The sequence below is a fragment of the Odocoileus virginianus genome, chromosome 18 (assembly GCF_023699985.2).
Source record: "Odocoileus virginianus isolate 20LAN1187 ecotype Illinois chromosome 18, Ovbor_1.2, whole genome shotgun sequence".
In the NCBI taxonomy this organism is placed as follows: domain Eukaryota; kingdom Metazoa; phylum Chordata; class Mammalia; order Artiodactyla; family Cervidae; genus Odocoileus; species Odocoileus virginianus.
Window position 1 is genome coordinate 44591561 of NC_069691.1, and position 17101 is coordinate 44608661.

Sequence of the window (17101 nt, forward strand, 5' to 3'; positions counted from 1 at the left end):
ACATTTCTCTGTCTTCAGAGTTGTCCAAAATGGAATGAGCTCCCTTAGTAAGTATTGAATTTTCTGCTCCTAGAAGTGTCTAAACCTTCACTGTTATGATCATCTAATAACAGCATTGAACTAGATGGGCTTTAAGGCTTCTTCAAATCCCAAGACACTGTGTTCTTGCTTGAAATGTTCATCAGTAAAGCTGGTGGTAGGAGGGCTCTATAAGGTAACTAAAATTCATGAGTGGTTCCTGGTTGGATATGCTAAACCTCGGCAAAACCTAGGCAAGTTAGGAGAAAAAATATGACAGCGCCTAACAATAACTTTAGATGTGAAACTAGGAATTGCCCCATGGAAAGATATCTGTTGTTTTCTGAAGATGGCAGCTCCATGAGCCATAGTCAACACACACAAAATATTAAATGTCATATCACAGTGGGCTCTGGAAACAACAAATGTGTGGTCCTCCCGGGGTACAGAGCCACTGTAGACCTTCAACCGGTTCTGCTAGTTAGTGCCAGGAACAAATACAGAAGATGGATCAGGTTTCCCCGCCTGCCAATGCAGGGGACACGGGTTCGATCCCTAGGTAGGGAAGATCCCCTGGAGATGGAAGTGGCAACCCACTCCAGTGTTCATGGACAGAGGAGCCTGGCAGGCTACAGTCCATGGGGTCGCAAACTAAACAAACAATAACAATAGTCAAAAGTAACACAATTGATAATACGGTAATTTCAGGTTCATTTTGCTTTAAAGAGCAAAAGACCCATAGTCCTTCCTCAAATTATGTTGGGCTCCACTTTCTCCCCAAAAGAGGCAGCAACTGTGGTGTGTTTGTGAAAACTGTTTCTGCAGAGAAGCAGTTGAAAACGTCCACACGTCTGGCTCACAGGGGCAAGGTTTTGATGTGTGGTTTATTTCGCTTGTATTTCAACTGTGCGGTTAGCATTCAAGTTTTGATTTGAGTACTTATTTACATTCATGTGCAGAGAGCCTAAGAATAGCATCTTTTAAAAGGGACTCTGCATATTTAGCTAGATGTGGGAAGGCTGCACAGAACCAGTTTCCTGTCAAATAATTGTGACTTTTGACAGTTTTTCTTGCTTCTCTCACTCTCCCTTTCCTCTTTTTGTATTTGCTTACTCTCTTTTTTTTTCTTAAGAGAACATAACAGAGGTGATGCCAAGGCAGTGGTCATTCCTGTCCTAGAAGAGCTTCCTAGAGTGGAATGAAATCATGTTCTTGAGCCCCTTCTACAGATGTGGACACTGAGGCCTGGAGAGGGGAAGGGACCTGTCCAAGGTCACACAGTGAGTCCAAGTTCAGGGTTCTCATCATTCCACCAAGAAACCTCTAAGTGGTACTATTTAAACCATCTCTGGAGCTTCAGAGTAAGAGATGGAGAGAACAGGGCCCACAAATGAGGGGGTCCCTTTCATGCATGAGGAGGCATTTGGGGAGTAAGAGGGAGAGTGGTAGCTGGATGAAACTGGGCTTCAGGACACCAACTGAAGCTACTGCCCTCAGAATAAAACAAGCCAGACTGTCGGGGGTGGGGGGGTTGGGGGGTGCACATGAGCATGTGTGATTGTGTGTGTGTTGGCGGGGGGGGGGGGGTGGTTGAGTAGTTCATTTATCTGCCTTCAGTCCATGTCCAGTGCAGAATTTAATGTGTTTACTAAGAATTACAGATGTCTAAGTCTCTTCTCCTTTAGTCTGAATCTTGTCCCACCCTCCCTTGCTTCACATCATTAACCTCTCCTGACACTATTCTTGTTTTCCTTTCATTTCCAGTCCCTGACCCCAGCCCCCCACCAAGGCACACTAATAGGAAAAAATTAAAATACTTAAATTAGCAAAGTTCCTTGAAGGGGCATTTTGATCATTAACATTGGTTTCTTCCCTACTTTTAATAAATGTGGGAAGTGCTCAGTACATAGTGAGCACTGAGTAAATATTTGTTGAATGAAGTGTCTTTTAAACATATTCTTGGATGGTAAAATTAATAACGGCAGGAATTATATTCATTCATTCAGCAAATATTTGTTAAGTGTTTACTACACGGTTCTAGGTCCTGGGGACACATGAGGAAAGAAAATGGGCAAGGTGTCGGCCCACCCAGGGTTACGGTCCAGACTGTGAGGGATGCCGTGGGAAAAGCACTCAGGATTTGGAGTCAATGCCTGGACTTGGGGATCCTGCTCTGGTACTTCAGTGTGACACTTAAAGCACTTAACCTCTCTGAGTCTCAGTTTATCCACATATAATGAGAATAGAAAAATTCTTCACGTCCGGAGTTCATTGTGAGGGCTGGATGTGACACGGATGCAAAGCTGTCTACAGACACTTACATGCGCTCGGTCATGTCTGACTCTGCTTCAGTTCCATGGGCTGTAGCCCGCCAGGCTCCTCTGTCCGTGTGATCTCCCAGGCAAGAGTACCGGAGTGTGCTGCCATTTATTCTCCAGGGGCTCTTTCCGACCCAGGGATTGAACCTGCGTCACCTGTGTCTCCTGTATCGGCAGGCAGATTCTTTACCCTGAGCCACCTGGGAAGCCCCACAGACACTTGTGCACTTGTACAAACGGCATTGACTTTCAGAATATTTGGTGAAGATAGTTTAACAAGAAATCGGCACTAATATTTACCTGGGCAAAGTCACCTTATTTGGGCAGGGGGAACAGATGCCACCATAACTGATAAACTGACCCCATTCTTGTTCCCACTGATGAAGCATCTTCAGGGTTCTATGCCCTTGGGAGCATCTTGTGCCCTCCCACAGGGAGGTAATTGAAGAATGAAATAAGAACAAGGAGCAGATTCTTAAAAATGGAATGTTGTGGATTTATCTCCTCTCTTTTTTTTATAACGCTTAAATACTTTTGGTGTTGGCAGAATTTCCTAACCACTTTATTGGACATTGCACGGTTCTTCCAAACTGGGTACACTCCAAAGGGACAATTTAAACACAGTAGCTTAGAAGCAAAAGTGAAGCAAGGGCCATGAGACTCCCAGAGGAAAAGAGTTATGTTTTCACATTAATGCATCAGCTACTATGTGCAACATTAGAAGCATGGCTGCCAGAGATAGAACCAGTAGAGGAGGTGTGACTTTTTTCAGTCCTTCTCCCCCAGGTGACTAGATAAGTAAAATAAGCAGATATTTTCATTACATACTTTATCAGATTTTACGGAAATGAGCTTGAATCCTTTCATATTGCTCGCCCAAGCTTGCCAAAGTTAATGAGGCATAAGATGATGTTAATATTAAACTCAGTATTAGTTTCGTATTTATGTATTTAATATTAATGGTGCCTGGAATACATGTTTTCTTTGGGGAGGAAGGATTGATGACTTGCCTAGGATCACAGTGTTATAAAATTCAAACTAAGTCCCGATTCTCCAGATTTCTAGTTCACTGGCCTTTACGTAGCCTTAAAATTCACTTAAGTAAAGTAAAAATCACTTTCCCTCAAGAAATAACTGACTTTAGGAAAATCATGAGGCGAAGAGAAGAGTCTTCCACACAGAAAAATTCCAAACAATTTCTGAAGATGCTTCACTCCTTGGGTATGGACCTCACAGAGTAACTTCCTTCCAAGGGGGACAGGATGAAAAGAAGGAGAAAAAAAAGTAGCTTTACAGTAGAGAGACTTGGCAAATACTCCCTCGGCTAGATGACCAAGGTCAACAACAACTGTCATAAATCATCTTGATGATGTGTACCTTTGATATGATGGGATGGGAATGACCTTTAACTCTCTGATCTGCCGCCCTAAACCCACAACTCCTGTGAATCCTACAGAAGAGCTGACCAGGACTCCTCAAAACTGTCAGTCATCAAACACAAGATCACAGCCAAGAAGAGACATGACAACTCAATGTAATACATGCTCTGGATAGGATTTAAAAAAAAAAAAAAACACCAAAAACATTTTGTATTGGGGTATAGCCAACTAACAATGTTGTGATGGTTTCAGGGGAACAGCGAAGGGACTCAGCCACACATATGCATGTATCTAATCTCTCCCAAATCCCCCGCCCCTAGATAGGATTCTAAAACAGAAAAAAGACATTAGATAACAGCTAAGAAAATCGGAATGAAGGATAACCTTTAGGGTTCCCTGGTGGTCCAGACTGTAAAGAACCTGCCTGCCAATGCAGGAGACCCCAGTTCGATCCCTGGAGAAGGGAATGGCTACCCACTCCAGTATTCTTATCTGGAGAATTCCATGGACAGAGGAGCCTGGTGAGTTACAGTCCATGGGGTCGCAAGACACAACTGAGCGACTAACACATTCACTTTCTTTTCCTGTCACTCTTCTTCTTTTAGTTAATAATACTACTACAAATATTGGTTCGTTAATTATAAAAAATGTACCTTTACTAATGTAAGATGAGAGAGGAAGTTGGTTGTGAATTCTATGGAAACTACCATCATCTCCATTTTTCTCTTAAGTTATTTTTTAATTAATCATAAGTTACAGCATAAATTGCATAAGAAAAACAACTTACCAGATGTCACTTTGCATGCTACAGCTCCAAGATTCCACAAAGACAGTGGCAACCTCTTTGCCTTGGTCGAGGTTTGTGGAACCAGCTGGGGTAGAGAGTCCTTTGTGGCAGCCGTCATAAAGCCACGTTTACACAAGCAGAAGTGAAACTAATTTGCCATCAGAGAGCTATTTATGACAGTCTCCGCCCTCATAAATAGATACGTACTATTTGCGCCTTTCATTTAAACTTAAGTTGTATGTGAACCGGGGCACTCCTATTTTTCTTTTCCCTATGCCTACACATTAGTCACTTTTCCTTTCCAAATGGATTGCAACCTCCACCCTGCAGTATCCTTTCCTTGAAGATGAGAGTTATTCTGATGGATCTGATTTAACATAAGCAGCAAAGAAAAACGCCACAGTCCCAAGAGAGACAAAGTATGGGTTCCCCCCACCCCAAATAGGAGACAACTGGGAGAGATGGATAATATGAGAGGATGAAGATAAGCTGATTCTTGATACATAATGCTGAAATTCACCAAAACCAAATGACATTGGATCATGTGATTGTAGAAATGAATGTCATACAGTTTTAAATAACTCTTTCTGGAACTTAAATTTTACGTCCACATTTTTAAAAACAGAACATGAAAACAAGGATTTTTTAAGTGCCATCCAGGAGAAGAAAGCAGAACCTATCCCTCCTTGCTGTAACCCAAACAGTCACATCAAAGTCAGGGATAAAATCTGTTTTTTTAACCTTCAGCTTCAGGTAGGGTTTGACCTTCAAAGACAGAGTCAATCATTACTAGGTTACCACTCAGTAACTGCAGGTATGTTTATAGTCCAAAGTGGGAAGGCAACAAAAGGTCAGAAAGAATGTGGTCTTAAAAACTGCTTGCAGCTCTTAGCAAGATGGTGTGCCTCATCCATTAGAAAACCATAGAAGTTCCAATATAGAGTTCAAAACAAAATCAACATGAACCACCATCACTAGTGCTGGATTTCTTTGGGCTGAAATCATAACATATATTCATGTTCTGTGAGCTTAGCTCTCCCTCTACTGGTTGTTTTCTGTTTCAATAGTCACCTGGATTCTTAACCAGAGGTACTGCTAAAATGTGTGCATGCTAAGTTGCTCCAGTCATGTCTGACTCTTTGCGACCCCCCGTGGACTGTATCCCCACCAGGTTCCTCTGCCCATGGGATTCTCCAGGCAAGAATACTGGAGTGGGTTGTCATTTTCTTCTCCAGGGCATCTTTCCCGTGCCAGAGATTGAACTCACATCGCCTGTGCCTCCTGAATTGGCAGGCAGGTTCTTTACCACTGAGCCACCAGGGAAGCCCCTAATAACTAAAATGAATTTCGGTCATTTTTAAAACTGCGTTCATTAAGGTGGGCTTTGGTACTATTGGACGCCTGAATGCTAGCTCCATTAGAAGTTTGGCAAACTACCAAGCTGAATTTTCATTGAGCTCACTAGAAACATTGAAGCAACTGAAAGAGGACTTCCACAGAGTCCCACCTTCACACCCAAGTCTCCCTCAGGACATATATCACTGGCTCTGCCTTCCAGCCTGGAAAGAGATGAACTACCAATATGCCCCATTTATGGGAAAGAATGCTGGGAAAGACTGAGGGCAGGAGGAGAAGGGTGTGACAGAGAATGAGGTGCTTGGATGGTATCACTGACTCCACGGACGTGAGTTTGAGCAAGCTCTGGGAGATGGTGAAGGACAGGGAAGCCTGGCGTGCTGCAGTCCATGGGGTCGCAAAGTCAGACACGACTGAGGCACTGAACAGTGCCTGTGCCCATCGAAAGCTAATCCTTTCTCTTGGGCACCAGATCCCGTTCCTTCTGTCCAACCGCAGGACGAGGAAGACTACCTCTCCCTCTTCATTCATCAGATTTTCAGTATCCCCTGGATTATTCCCATAGGCATACAAACATGCTGTTACTTATTCCATTTTAACAAACGCTCCCTCTGACCCCGGCTTCCCTGCCAGCTGCTGTCCCATTTCTCTGTATTTTATGGCGAACCCCCTCAAGAGTTGTTTCTAAAGCTGCTGTCTCAAAGCCCTCTCCTTTTAATCATCAACCCACTCCAGTTAAGCCTTCACCCCTACCACTCTGTGAAACTGCTTGTGTCAGAGTCTCCGGTGACCCTAGTTAATGTTCAACCCTCCTCTTCGTTGACCGATCAGTGGCATTTGATCCAGGGGATCGCTCCCTCCTCAACCACACACGCCTAGTTTTCTTCCCACCTCCTGGTTGCACCTCCTCAGCCTCCTATCCTCCTTACTCCTGTTTCCTGGTGATAATAGAATACTCCAAAGCTTAATCTTTGGTCTCTTTTCTTTCTATCGCACTCTTTTCTTTCTTTTAGTCTCACATCTGTATCACCCATATGCCTATCACCCTCATTTGGTACTTCCAGCCCCAATCTCTTTCATGTCTTACAGCTCACAAGGTATCCCAAACACAACATATCCAAATTAACCCCCTATTCCCCCAAAACCCCACTCCACCTACAGTGTTCCTCAGTTCAGCTCGTGACAGCTACATCCAGCCCCTCATCCAAATCCTTCCATGTCACCCTGGATGTTGATGCCTGTCTTTCTCCCACACTCCACATGTGGCTGTCAGGACGTCTTGCTCAAACCATTAAAGCAGATTCAGAATCTGAACATGTCTCACCACGCCCACTGCTTCCTCTCCTACTCCAGCCATAATCATCTCTGGTCTTGTTCAGTGGCTCCCAAATTCTGCTGCACTTTGGGATCACCCAAGAATCTTAAAAAATACTAATGCCTGGCTGCCACCCCCTTGATACGTTGATTTAATTGGCACAGGCTGTGACCTGGGCACTGGGACTTTTCACCTCTCTAAGTGATTCTCATGAGCATCAAAATTTGGGAATCCCTGGCATAGATGCAATAATAGCCACCTAACTGATCTCCCCACTTCTACACTTCTCCCTACAATCCATTCTCAACACAACAAATAGACTTAAAATTTTTTTTTTATTCATCTATTTTTTGCGGCACTGGGTCTTTGTTGCCACACACAGGTTTTCTCTAGTTGTGGTGAGCAGGGGCTACTCTGTGCTGCGGTGAGCAGTCTTCTCATTGTGGTGGCTTCTCATTGCGGAGCATGGGCTCTAGAGCATGCAGGCTCAGTAGTTGTGGCGGATGGATTTAGTTGCCCCGTGGCATGTGGAATCTTCCCAGCCCAGAGATCGAACGGGTGTCCCCTGCATTGTCAGGGTTCTTAACCACTCAACCACCAGGGAAGTCCAGAGGTAATTTTAAATTATAAATTAGATTATAGCTCTGCTAAAAAGCTCTCCAGTGGCACTCCACGTGACTGAGAGTAAAAGGCAAAGGCTATACACTGGTCTACAAGATCTTACATGGGCTGCAGTGTCCCCCACCCCACCTCACCCCATCACTTCTCTGACCTCTTACACTTCACCTCAGTCACTGCTCAAATGCAAGCTACCTCCTTGCTTTCTATGAACACACAGGGATCTTCTCACCCTCGGACCTTTATGCTAAGTTTCCCCTCTATTTGAAAGACTCTTCCCCCAGATATCCGCATATCAAATATTAGCTCAAATATTGCATTCTCAATTATAATTTAAAATCTCTTTCTCTTGTGTGAGGCTAAAAAGTGATGAGGTAGAGGATGGTATCTTCAGATAAGGAAGACTGGGGAAAGGGCAGAGTTGGAGTAAAAGTGTAGTTCCTTTGGAGACATGTTAAGTTTCTGATACACATTACACACACAGATCTAACACAGTGTCAAATAGGGGAGAAGCTGGGGCTGGACTACAAACATGGGAACAAACAGATGGTATTTAAAGCTTGGGTACTCTGGGGGTCACTTTGGGGGAGACAATTTTAAGAAGCAACCCTCGTGGAATACCTCTATTTTGAGAAGATATACAGGAGGATTGAGAAAAATTAGAAGACAAACTAACTTTTTCTTGGAGGGTCCTAGAAGACTTTCTAGGTAGCTAACTTATGTCACTCGGTACTAGGATGACAGTAAGGACAAATACATACTACTGAATTTGTCCTGACGGACAGTCACAAAAACTGACCAGGAAGGTTTCAGTGTCATGCTGAGGCCAAAGACTTGGAGTTATCTCAATTCTAGTGCAAAGTAAGGAACTGGAAACAGCACCTATTCCTGTCTTCATGTGTTAGTAAGAGGGTTCTTTCTTTTTTAAATTTATGTATTTATTTGGCTGTGCCAGGTCTTAGGTACAGTGTGCAGGGTCTTTTAGTCGCTACCTGAGAGATCTTTAACTGGAGTGAACTCCTAGTTGCAGTATGTGGGATCTAGTTCCCAGACTAGGCATGGAACCTCAGCCCCCTGCATTGGGAGCACGGAGTCTTTAGCCACTGGACCACCAGGTAAGTCCCAATAAGTGCATGCCTGCATGCTCAAGTCGCCTACCCCCCCGCCCCGGCCCCCCCAACCTTTCCTGTGGACTGGGCCACTAGGCTCCTCCGTCCATGAGATTTTCCAGGCAAGAATACTGAAGCCATTTCTTCCTTCAGGGGATCCTCCTGACCCGAGAATCCAACCCGGGTCTCCTACATCTCCTGCATTGGTAGGCAGATTCTTTTACCAATGTTCCAGCCGGGGAGTCCTGTCGAAATAAGAGGGGTTCTTAACTTCCGGTCTATGAATAAAGGAGATCATGGATGGGTTTCAGAAAACCATGATCCCAGGTCCTGCCTCCAAACTCTACAAAGCTGTCCGCGTGTGGATCTTTCTGGAGAAACTTCCAGAACTTCCATGACGGTTATTGATACGTCCCCTTTACCTGAGACCAGAGTGATCAACTGGCGTCACAGTCTGGACCTCACAGCGTTACTTGACCGCTGCATGCTGTCTTCCAGGCTCTAGTCTCCGCCACACTGGCGGGCTTGTCATCGCTCTGTCCCCCCTCACATTCCCGCGGACCTAACGCATCCTAGGCTCCTCCACCTTATTTAGACACCATCCACATCCACCCGCTTGTTTTGGCTTCCTGGCGCAGCCTCCGTCCATAAACTCTGTCCGGTCGCTATACTGCTCAGGTCAAGGTTTCTAATGCCAGAGCTGCGGTGGCGTTCGGACGCAAGCATCCTACAGCTCTTTGACCCCCGGCTGAATAGCCTCAGTAGCTCTACCCCGTCTCCCAGGGGGTCCAGGTGCCGCCGCAGGAAGGCGGGGCTGACCCTTGCACTCGTGGTCTTCTCGGGGCAGCTTTACGATATATTTCCGTCGTTTTACGACAGGACAGGGTTGCTTTGTGGTTGTCAATTTCCCCCGTGGTCCGAGTGGATATCTACATTTTCTGGGGTGGCGGCTGCTACGACGGCGGGGAGATGAGGCAGAAGCGCAAAGGTGGGACAGGGAGAGGGGACGGGTGGTGGCAGGGAAGGGGCGAACCCGGGCCATCAGATGCTGAGGTCGGCTTTTCCCGCGGGAATCTGCTGCCTGCGTCTCCCCACCACCTGTGGTCAGTTTGTGAACTCTGTTCCTGCTACTGTGCTTTTTAAACCAGCCTTTCCTTATTCCTTTTTGGCCATCACTTGGTGTCTTTTGCATTAATGATAAGAAAAGCTATGTTCCAAGAAATTAACGTGATCGATGGATTTAACACGGTCTCGAACTCACAATTTGCTAAGATTTTACTACACATTTCACATCCCTTTTGATTTGAGATTGTTTTAAAGTTCTAAATGTTTTTTTAAAAAGGAAAGAAAAACACCGAGTTATCTTTGGAATCTGTGGGGCAATTAGGCAGTTATTCCCATATGTACTACCTCCTGAGTTATCGTGGAGTGATTTCGTCTTGAGTTTTTCAACCGGATAGAGTCCCAATTTCAAGTACTTTCTAGAAGGTTGTAGTGTTATCTCTCTAAACTCTTTTGAGAAGTCGGTCTAATAGTAATGATGGTTATGATAACCGTAGCTACCGTTTATTGAGCCTTTGCTAATAATTCTTAAGTCGGTATCATCTCCAAATTACAAATGAAGAAGCAGAGATTAAAAGAATTAAGTAACTTTCCTAGCCCAAAATTGTATTTAGGAAGTAGAACCGAATTGGTTGGTCAGGCTGTCTCTACGAATCCCCCAAACAAACAAACAAGACTGTCCTTGATTACCATGCCTCGGCATCAGGTACTCCAAGTATCCAAATTACCCACAGTTGCTTTGTGGACTCAAAGACTGCTTGCCCCTAATTAGTCAGTCATCTTCTCCCTCTAACTTGCTCCTCTAAAGGCCAGACAGCTTTACTTTTATTTTATTTTATTTTATTTTTGGATGTCTTAAATAACAAACATTTCTTTTTCTTTTTTTTATTAGTTGGAGGCTAATTACTTTACAATATTGTAGTGGGTTTTGTCATACATTAACATGAATCAGCCATGGATTTACATGTGTTCCCCATCCCGATCCCCCCTCCCACCTCCCTCTCCGCCCGATCCCTCTGGGTCTTCCCAGTGCACCAGGTCCGAGCACTTGTCTCATGCATCCAACCTGGGCTGGTGATCTGTTTCACCCTAGATAATATACATGTTTCGATGGACAGCTTTACTTTTAATTTCATCTATCACCAAGCCCTGCTAGTTCTTACAGAAATTGCCTCTTGCAATAGTTTATTCCTCATTCTAGCCACCATTCCTCTAACCCACCTTCATTGAAGAACTAATATTCGAATAATAGACTTTCACATGTACATTATTTCACTTCTTGCACTGGTCTTGTGAAATGTGTGTGTATTATCCCGATTTTGCCAACAAGGAAAAGGGAGCTCAGAAGGTGTTGATCTTCCCATTACAACACAGCCAGTAGGATGTGGGAGCTAGGACTGAGCCTGTCATCCAAGTGTTCTGCTTTAAATCTTCTGTGTGTTTTTTTTAAACAAAGTTGCCTTTCAAGAGCCTTTTACTTAGTATGCAGATTATGTGTATTCTTTCATCTTCTGAGTCGTTTTTTGTATCCTCATTTTCTGTAGTATATTTTGTATATAGTTGACCCTTGAACAGCTAGGGTTGGAGGCACTGCCCCCACCACCATGCAGCTGAAAATCCAAATACTGCTATCTCTGCCTCAAAAGCAAAAAATTGACCCAGGGGCAGTAAACTCACACAATTTGGATAGGATTAGGACTCAAATCCTAGTTCTTTTGTTTCCACATATTGTGGTCACTAATCAAACAAAAACTTTTCCCCACACTTAGTTAATTTCAGGATCTGAAAAATACAGGTTCTGTATTTATTGGAAGAAAAAAACCACATATAAGTGGACACACGCAGTTCAAGCCAGTGTTCAAGAATCAATCTGTACTTATTTTCTTTAAGCACTACTTTGATCTTTTTACCCCCAAACTTGAGAACATATAATTCTCCACTGTGTATTGCATCTTTTGTTGATTAGCCAGTGTACCCTGTAATCTGATTTTACCCAACCCTGTCAGAAAGGCTCTATTCCAGTTTGGTGCAACACTCTTTCATATAAACGTGATTGGTAATTCCTATACCTAACATTGTTCCTTCTGGGTTACCCTCTGTTTTTCTTGTCCAAACCCTGCCCTTTCTTTAGATCTCTCTAATTTCCTCCATGAAGACTTTTCTTACTAATTTACTTCTCCAGATAATTTTTGATACACTGAAGAGCTGTCCAAATGTTTTTAAATACTGTGTTTTATTTATTTATTTTTACAAATTGAAGGTTTGTAGCAACTCTGTGTCGAGCGAGTCGGTGCCCTATTGCCAACAGCATTTGTTCAGTTCCTGTCTCAGTCATGCTCTGGTAATTCCCACAGGATTTCAGACTTTTCCACTATCTGTGTGTGTGTTATGGTGCTCTGTGATCAGTGATCATTGATACTACTTTTGTAATTGTTTTGGGGTCCCACAAACTGCCACGTAAGATGACAAGCTTAATCAATCAATGATGTGTTCTGACTGCTCCACCTGTTGGCCATTCCCCCATCTGCATCCCTCTCCTCGGGCCTCAATGAGGACTGATAAATCCTACTGAATTAGGCCAGTTAGTAACCCTACAACAGCCTTTAAGGGTTCAGGTATTAATAAAAGGCAGGGTCATACATCTTTGACTTCAAATTAATAGCCAAAAATAATTAAGCTTAGTGAGGAAGGCCTGTTGAAACCTGAAATAGACTGAGTGCTAACTAAACAGCCAAGGTGTGAACACGAAGGGAAAGTTCTTGAAGGAATTTGAAAATGATATTCTAGTGAACTCATGAATGATAAGGAAACAAACCAGCCTTATTGCTGATGATGGAGAAGGTTTGGGGATGTGCATGGATCAACCAGCCACGGCATTCCCTTAAGCCCAAGCCTAACCTAAGACAAGGCCCTAACTCTAATTCTGTGAGGGCTGAGAGGTGAGGAAACTGCAGAAGAAAGGTTTGAAGCTAGCAGGGGTCGACTTCGTGAAGTTTAAGGAAGTCATCTCTACAGCATCAAGAGCAGAGCAGCAAGTTATCCGGAAGATCTAGCTCATTATCATTCGTGAAGGTGGCTGTACTAAACAACAGATTTTCAGTGTAGACAGAACAGTCTTCTGTTGGAAGAAGATGCCACCAGGACTTTCGTAGCTAGAGAGGAGAGGTCAGTGCCTGGCTTGAGAGCTTCACAGGGCAGGATGAGTCTTGTGGCTCAGCTGGTAAAGAATCCGCCTGCAATGCGGAACACCTGGGTTCCATCCCTGGGCTGGGAAGATCCCCTGAAGAAGGGAAAGGCTACCCACTACAGTAATCTGGCCTAGAGAATTCCATGAGCTATATAGTCCGTGGGGTCACAAAGAATCGGACACGACTGAGCGACTTTCACAATCACAGTGCAGCTGGTCTGGTGGCTCCGTGATAAAGAACCCACCTGCCAATGCAGGAGACGTGGGTTTGATCCCTGAGTCGGGAAGATCCCCTGGAGAAGGAAATGGCAACCCACTCCACTATTGTTGCCTGGGAAATCCCACGGACAGATGAGCCTGGTGGGCTACAGTCCATTGGGTTTCAAAAGAGTAGGATACAAGTTGGTAGCTGAACAATAGCAAAATGCTCATTTACCGTTCGGAATTATGCTAAATCACTCTGCCTGTGCTCTGTAAACGGAACAAAGTGTGGATAAACAGCACACCTGTTTACAACATGGCTTACTGATATTTTATGCCCACTGTTGAGAGCAGAGCCCCTTAAAGTATCACTGCTCATTGTCGATGTACCTAGTCACCCACACACTCTGGTGGAGATGTGTGAGATTAGTGTTTTCATCCCTGCTCACACAGCATCCATTGCAGTCTCATCCAGGAGTCATTTCAACTTTCAAGTCTTATTATTTAAGAAATCCATTTAGGCTATAACTGCCATAGCTAGTGATTCCTCTGATGGACCTGGGCAAAGTCAGCTGAAAACCTTCTGGAAAGGATTCACCATTCTCAGTGCCATTAAAATCATTTGTGATTCATGGAAAGAGGTAAAAAAAAAAAAAAAAAAAACGCTAATAGGACTTTGGAAGAAGTTGCTTCCAACCCTCATGATGACTTTGAAGAATTCAAGATGTCAGTGGAGGAAGTCCCTGCAGACGTGGTGGAAACAGCAGGAGAACTAGAAGTGGAGCCTGAAGATGTGACTGAACTGCTTCACTGTCATGATAAAACTTTAATGGATGAGGAGTTTCCTCTTATGGGTGAGCAGAGAAACTGGTTTGTTTAGACAGAATCTGCTCCTGGTGAAGATGCTGTGAAGGTTGTTGAAATTACAATAAAAGCTTTGGAATATTAAACTTATTTGATAAAGCAGCAGCAGGGTTTGAGGCTATCAACTCCAGTTTTGAAAGAACTTCTACTGTGGGTAAAATGCCACCAAACAGCATTGCATGCATGGAGAAATTGTTCATGAAGAGTCAGGGGATGCAGCAAACTTTCAGTGTGGTCCTATTGTAAGAGATTGCCACAGCCACCCCAATCTTCAGCATCCACCACCCTGAGCAGTTGGCAGCTTTCAACGTCGAGGCAAAACTCAACACCAGTAAAAAGAGTATATTTGCTGAAGGCTCAGATGGTAGCTCAGCTCGTAAAGAATCTGCCTGCAGTGAGGGAGACCTGGGTTCAATCCCTGGGTTGGGAAGATCCCCTGGAGGAGGAAATGGCAACTCACTCCAGTATTCTTGCCTGAGAAATGTCATGGACAGAGGAGCCTGGCTGGGTAGTCCATGGGCTAGCAAAAAGTCAGATACAGCTGAGCAACCGAGCACACACGTATTCCTTGTGACTATTAAGTGCTCATAAGCAATAGGTTTTGGGGTTTCGCAGGTGACTCAGTGGTGAAGAATCTGCCTGTAGGTTGAAGGTTGCTATTGCGGAACGTGTCCACAAGGCGGCAGCACTTTTTCATGCCTCACTCTTGTTACTAAGGTAAGCAGCGTGCATGCTAAGTCGCTTCAGCAGTATCTGACTCTCTGTGACCCCACGGAAGGTAGCCCGCCAGGTTTCTCTGCCCATGGGGCTCTCCAGGCAAGTATACTGAAGTGGGTTGCCATTTCCTCCTCCAGAGGATCTTTCCCACCCAGGGATCGAACCTGGGTCTCCTGCAGCTTCTGAATTTCAGGGGGACTCTTTATCGCCGAGCCAGTGGAGAGGCTTGGGGAAATCCCTCTTCTCTCCTTGTAAATTAGAGTGCTGTGTGGCGCTGGTGGTGAAGAACCTGCCTGCCAATGCTAGGAGACATAAGAGACTTGGGTTCAGTTCCTGTGTCGGGAAGATCCTGTGGAGGAGGAGATGGCAACCCACTCCAGTATTTTCGCTTGTGAAATCCCATAGACGGAGGAGCCTAGCGGGCTACAGTCCATGGGGTCGCCAAGAGTCAGATGCAGCTGGGCAGCTGAGCGCACACGTAGTCTTTAGGAATATTGAGTGCCCCTAAGCAATAGTTTTGGGGTTTCCCAAGTGGCTCAGTGGTAAAGAATCTGCCTGTAGGTTGAAGGTTGCTATTGCGGACATGTCCACAAGGCGGCAGCACGTTTTCATGCCTCTCTCTTGTTTCTACGGTAAGCAGCGTGCATGCTAAGTCGCTTCAGTCGCTTCAGTCGTGTCTGACTCTGCTACCCCACGGAAGGTAGCCCGCCAGCCACGGATACTGCGTGGGTTGCCATTTCCTTCTCCAGAGGATCTTCCCAACCCAGGGATTGAACCCGGGTCTCCTGCAGCTTATGCATTGCAGGAGGATTCTTTAGCGGGGAGACTTGGGGAAATTCTCTTCTCTCTTTGTAAATTAGAGTGCTCTGTGGTGCTAGTGGTAAAGAACCTGCCTGCCAGTGCTAGGAGACATAAGAGACAAGGGCTTGATCCCTGGGTCGGGAAGATCCCCTGGAGGAGGGCTTGGCAACCTGCTCCACTGTTCTTGCCTGGGAAATCCCGTGGACAGAGTAGCCTGGTGGGCTACAGTCCATGGGGTCACAAAGAATTGGACAGGGTTGAAGTGTCTTAGCACGCACACCCATGCCAGAAGAAGCCACCCAAAGCTTGTGTCTCATTTATTTAAGGCGTAATGCTATTGCACACTCAGCAGACTATAGTACACTGTAAACATAACGTGTGTGTGCACCGGGAAGCCAGAATATTCGTGTGATGTACTTTATTGTAGTATGCCCTTTTTTGTGGTCGTCTGGAACCAAACTGCATGAGGTCTGCCTGTATTTTTTTTAATCACCTGAAGCCCCTTTTTCCCTCCAAATAAATTCTTATGCAGAACTTCAGTATATAAACAGATGGAAGTGAAGCTGCTTGGGTTGAAATGGGGAAAGAGACCTTCCCTCTGCCCCCACCCCACTTCACCTTCCTCACCACCAGCACTGTCTGTTACGTAGCCCCTTGGGCACCTCTGTAGAATACTGAAGGGCCGAGTTACACGGTTTAGAAAGCATTAGCCTCTGATTATAGATGGACTTCCTCTCGAATTGTTTATGGGAGCTGTGTCTCAGGAGATTAGAGGTGGCTTGGCACAGTGGGAAAAAGCATAGAAGTTGTGAGGGCAAGACCTGAATTTGAGTCTTAACCATGTCATTTACAATGATGTCTTAACTTGCCTTAATTACTCACATCTGTGAAATGGGAACGCAGTGCCCACCTTCCAGTGTTGTCGTGAGCTGTCAGATGAGATCAGGTAAACGGGGGCCAGGGTGCTCTGGTCTATGCTCCTCTCTGATGACGCCGTTATCTTTAGGCGCCAGCTTGCTCTGCAGGTAGGAAGCGTGCTTGCTAGCAGCTCCCGAGCTGAAATCTCACAGCTTTTCCCACTGGACAGGGACTGGTGGTTTTCTGCCTTGAGTAAAAGAGCTCAGATTGGCCCCCTCCTGAGTAGAGTAGGTGCCCATCCTTGAAGCAGGCAAGTGTATTTGCGGGCAAGGGGTGGGCCATGCCGTGTCAGCTTCTGCAGTCGCCTCTTACGTGAGAAGGATGGCCTCATTTGCCAGGAGAAGGTTGCGGTGCTGTTCAGACTGAATCTTAGGGATGCATTAAGGTCCCTAAGCAAGTATAGCAGACCCCTGCCTTTGTATTTCAAAATAGTACTACACTGCTGTGTAAT

The 17101-nt window shown here is 45.0% G+C and overlaps 2 protein-coding genes across 10 annotated transcripts in view; one reads left to right on the plus strand and one right to left on the minus strand.

Annotated features, from left to right (window-relative positions):
- NUGGC (nuclear GTPase, germinal center associated) overlaps positions 1-9709 on the minus strand; it is a 53659-nt gene extending 43950 nt beyond the window's left edge. For 2 of the 8 annotated variants that reach the window (XM_020877893.2, XM_020877890.2), the window contains exon 1: positions 4503-4659. The gene's annotated coding sequence lies outside the window, so the exon portion shown is untranslated. Of the gene's footprint in view, positions 1-2339; positions 2494-4502; positions 4732-9322 lie in introns of those variants that run through there. The other 6 variants (XM_070480621.1, XM_070480622.1, XM_070480623.1 and 3 more) reach the window with 6 other exon arrangements.
- Positions 9710-9779: 70 nt separating this feature from the next.
- The window catches only part of ELP3 (elongator acetyltransferase complex subunit 3), a 120610-nt gene continuing 113288 nt past the window's right edge, over positions 9780-17101 (plus strand). Inside the window, exon 1 of one of the 2 annotated variants that reach the window (XM_020877898.2) lies at positions 9780-9888. In XM_020877898.2, coding sequence (XP_020733557.1) covers positions 9870-9888 — 19 coding nt within the window. In that variant the 5' untranslated portion in view covers positions 9780-9869. The remainder of the gene's footprint in view (positions 9889-17101) is intronic. The other variant, XM_070480625.1, reaches the window with a different exon arrangement.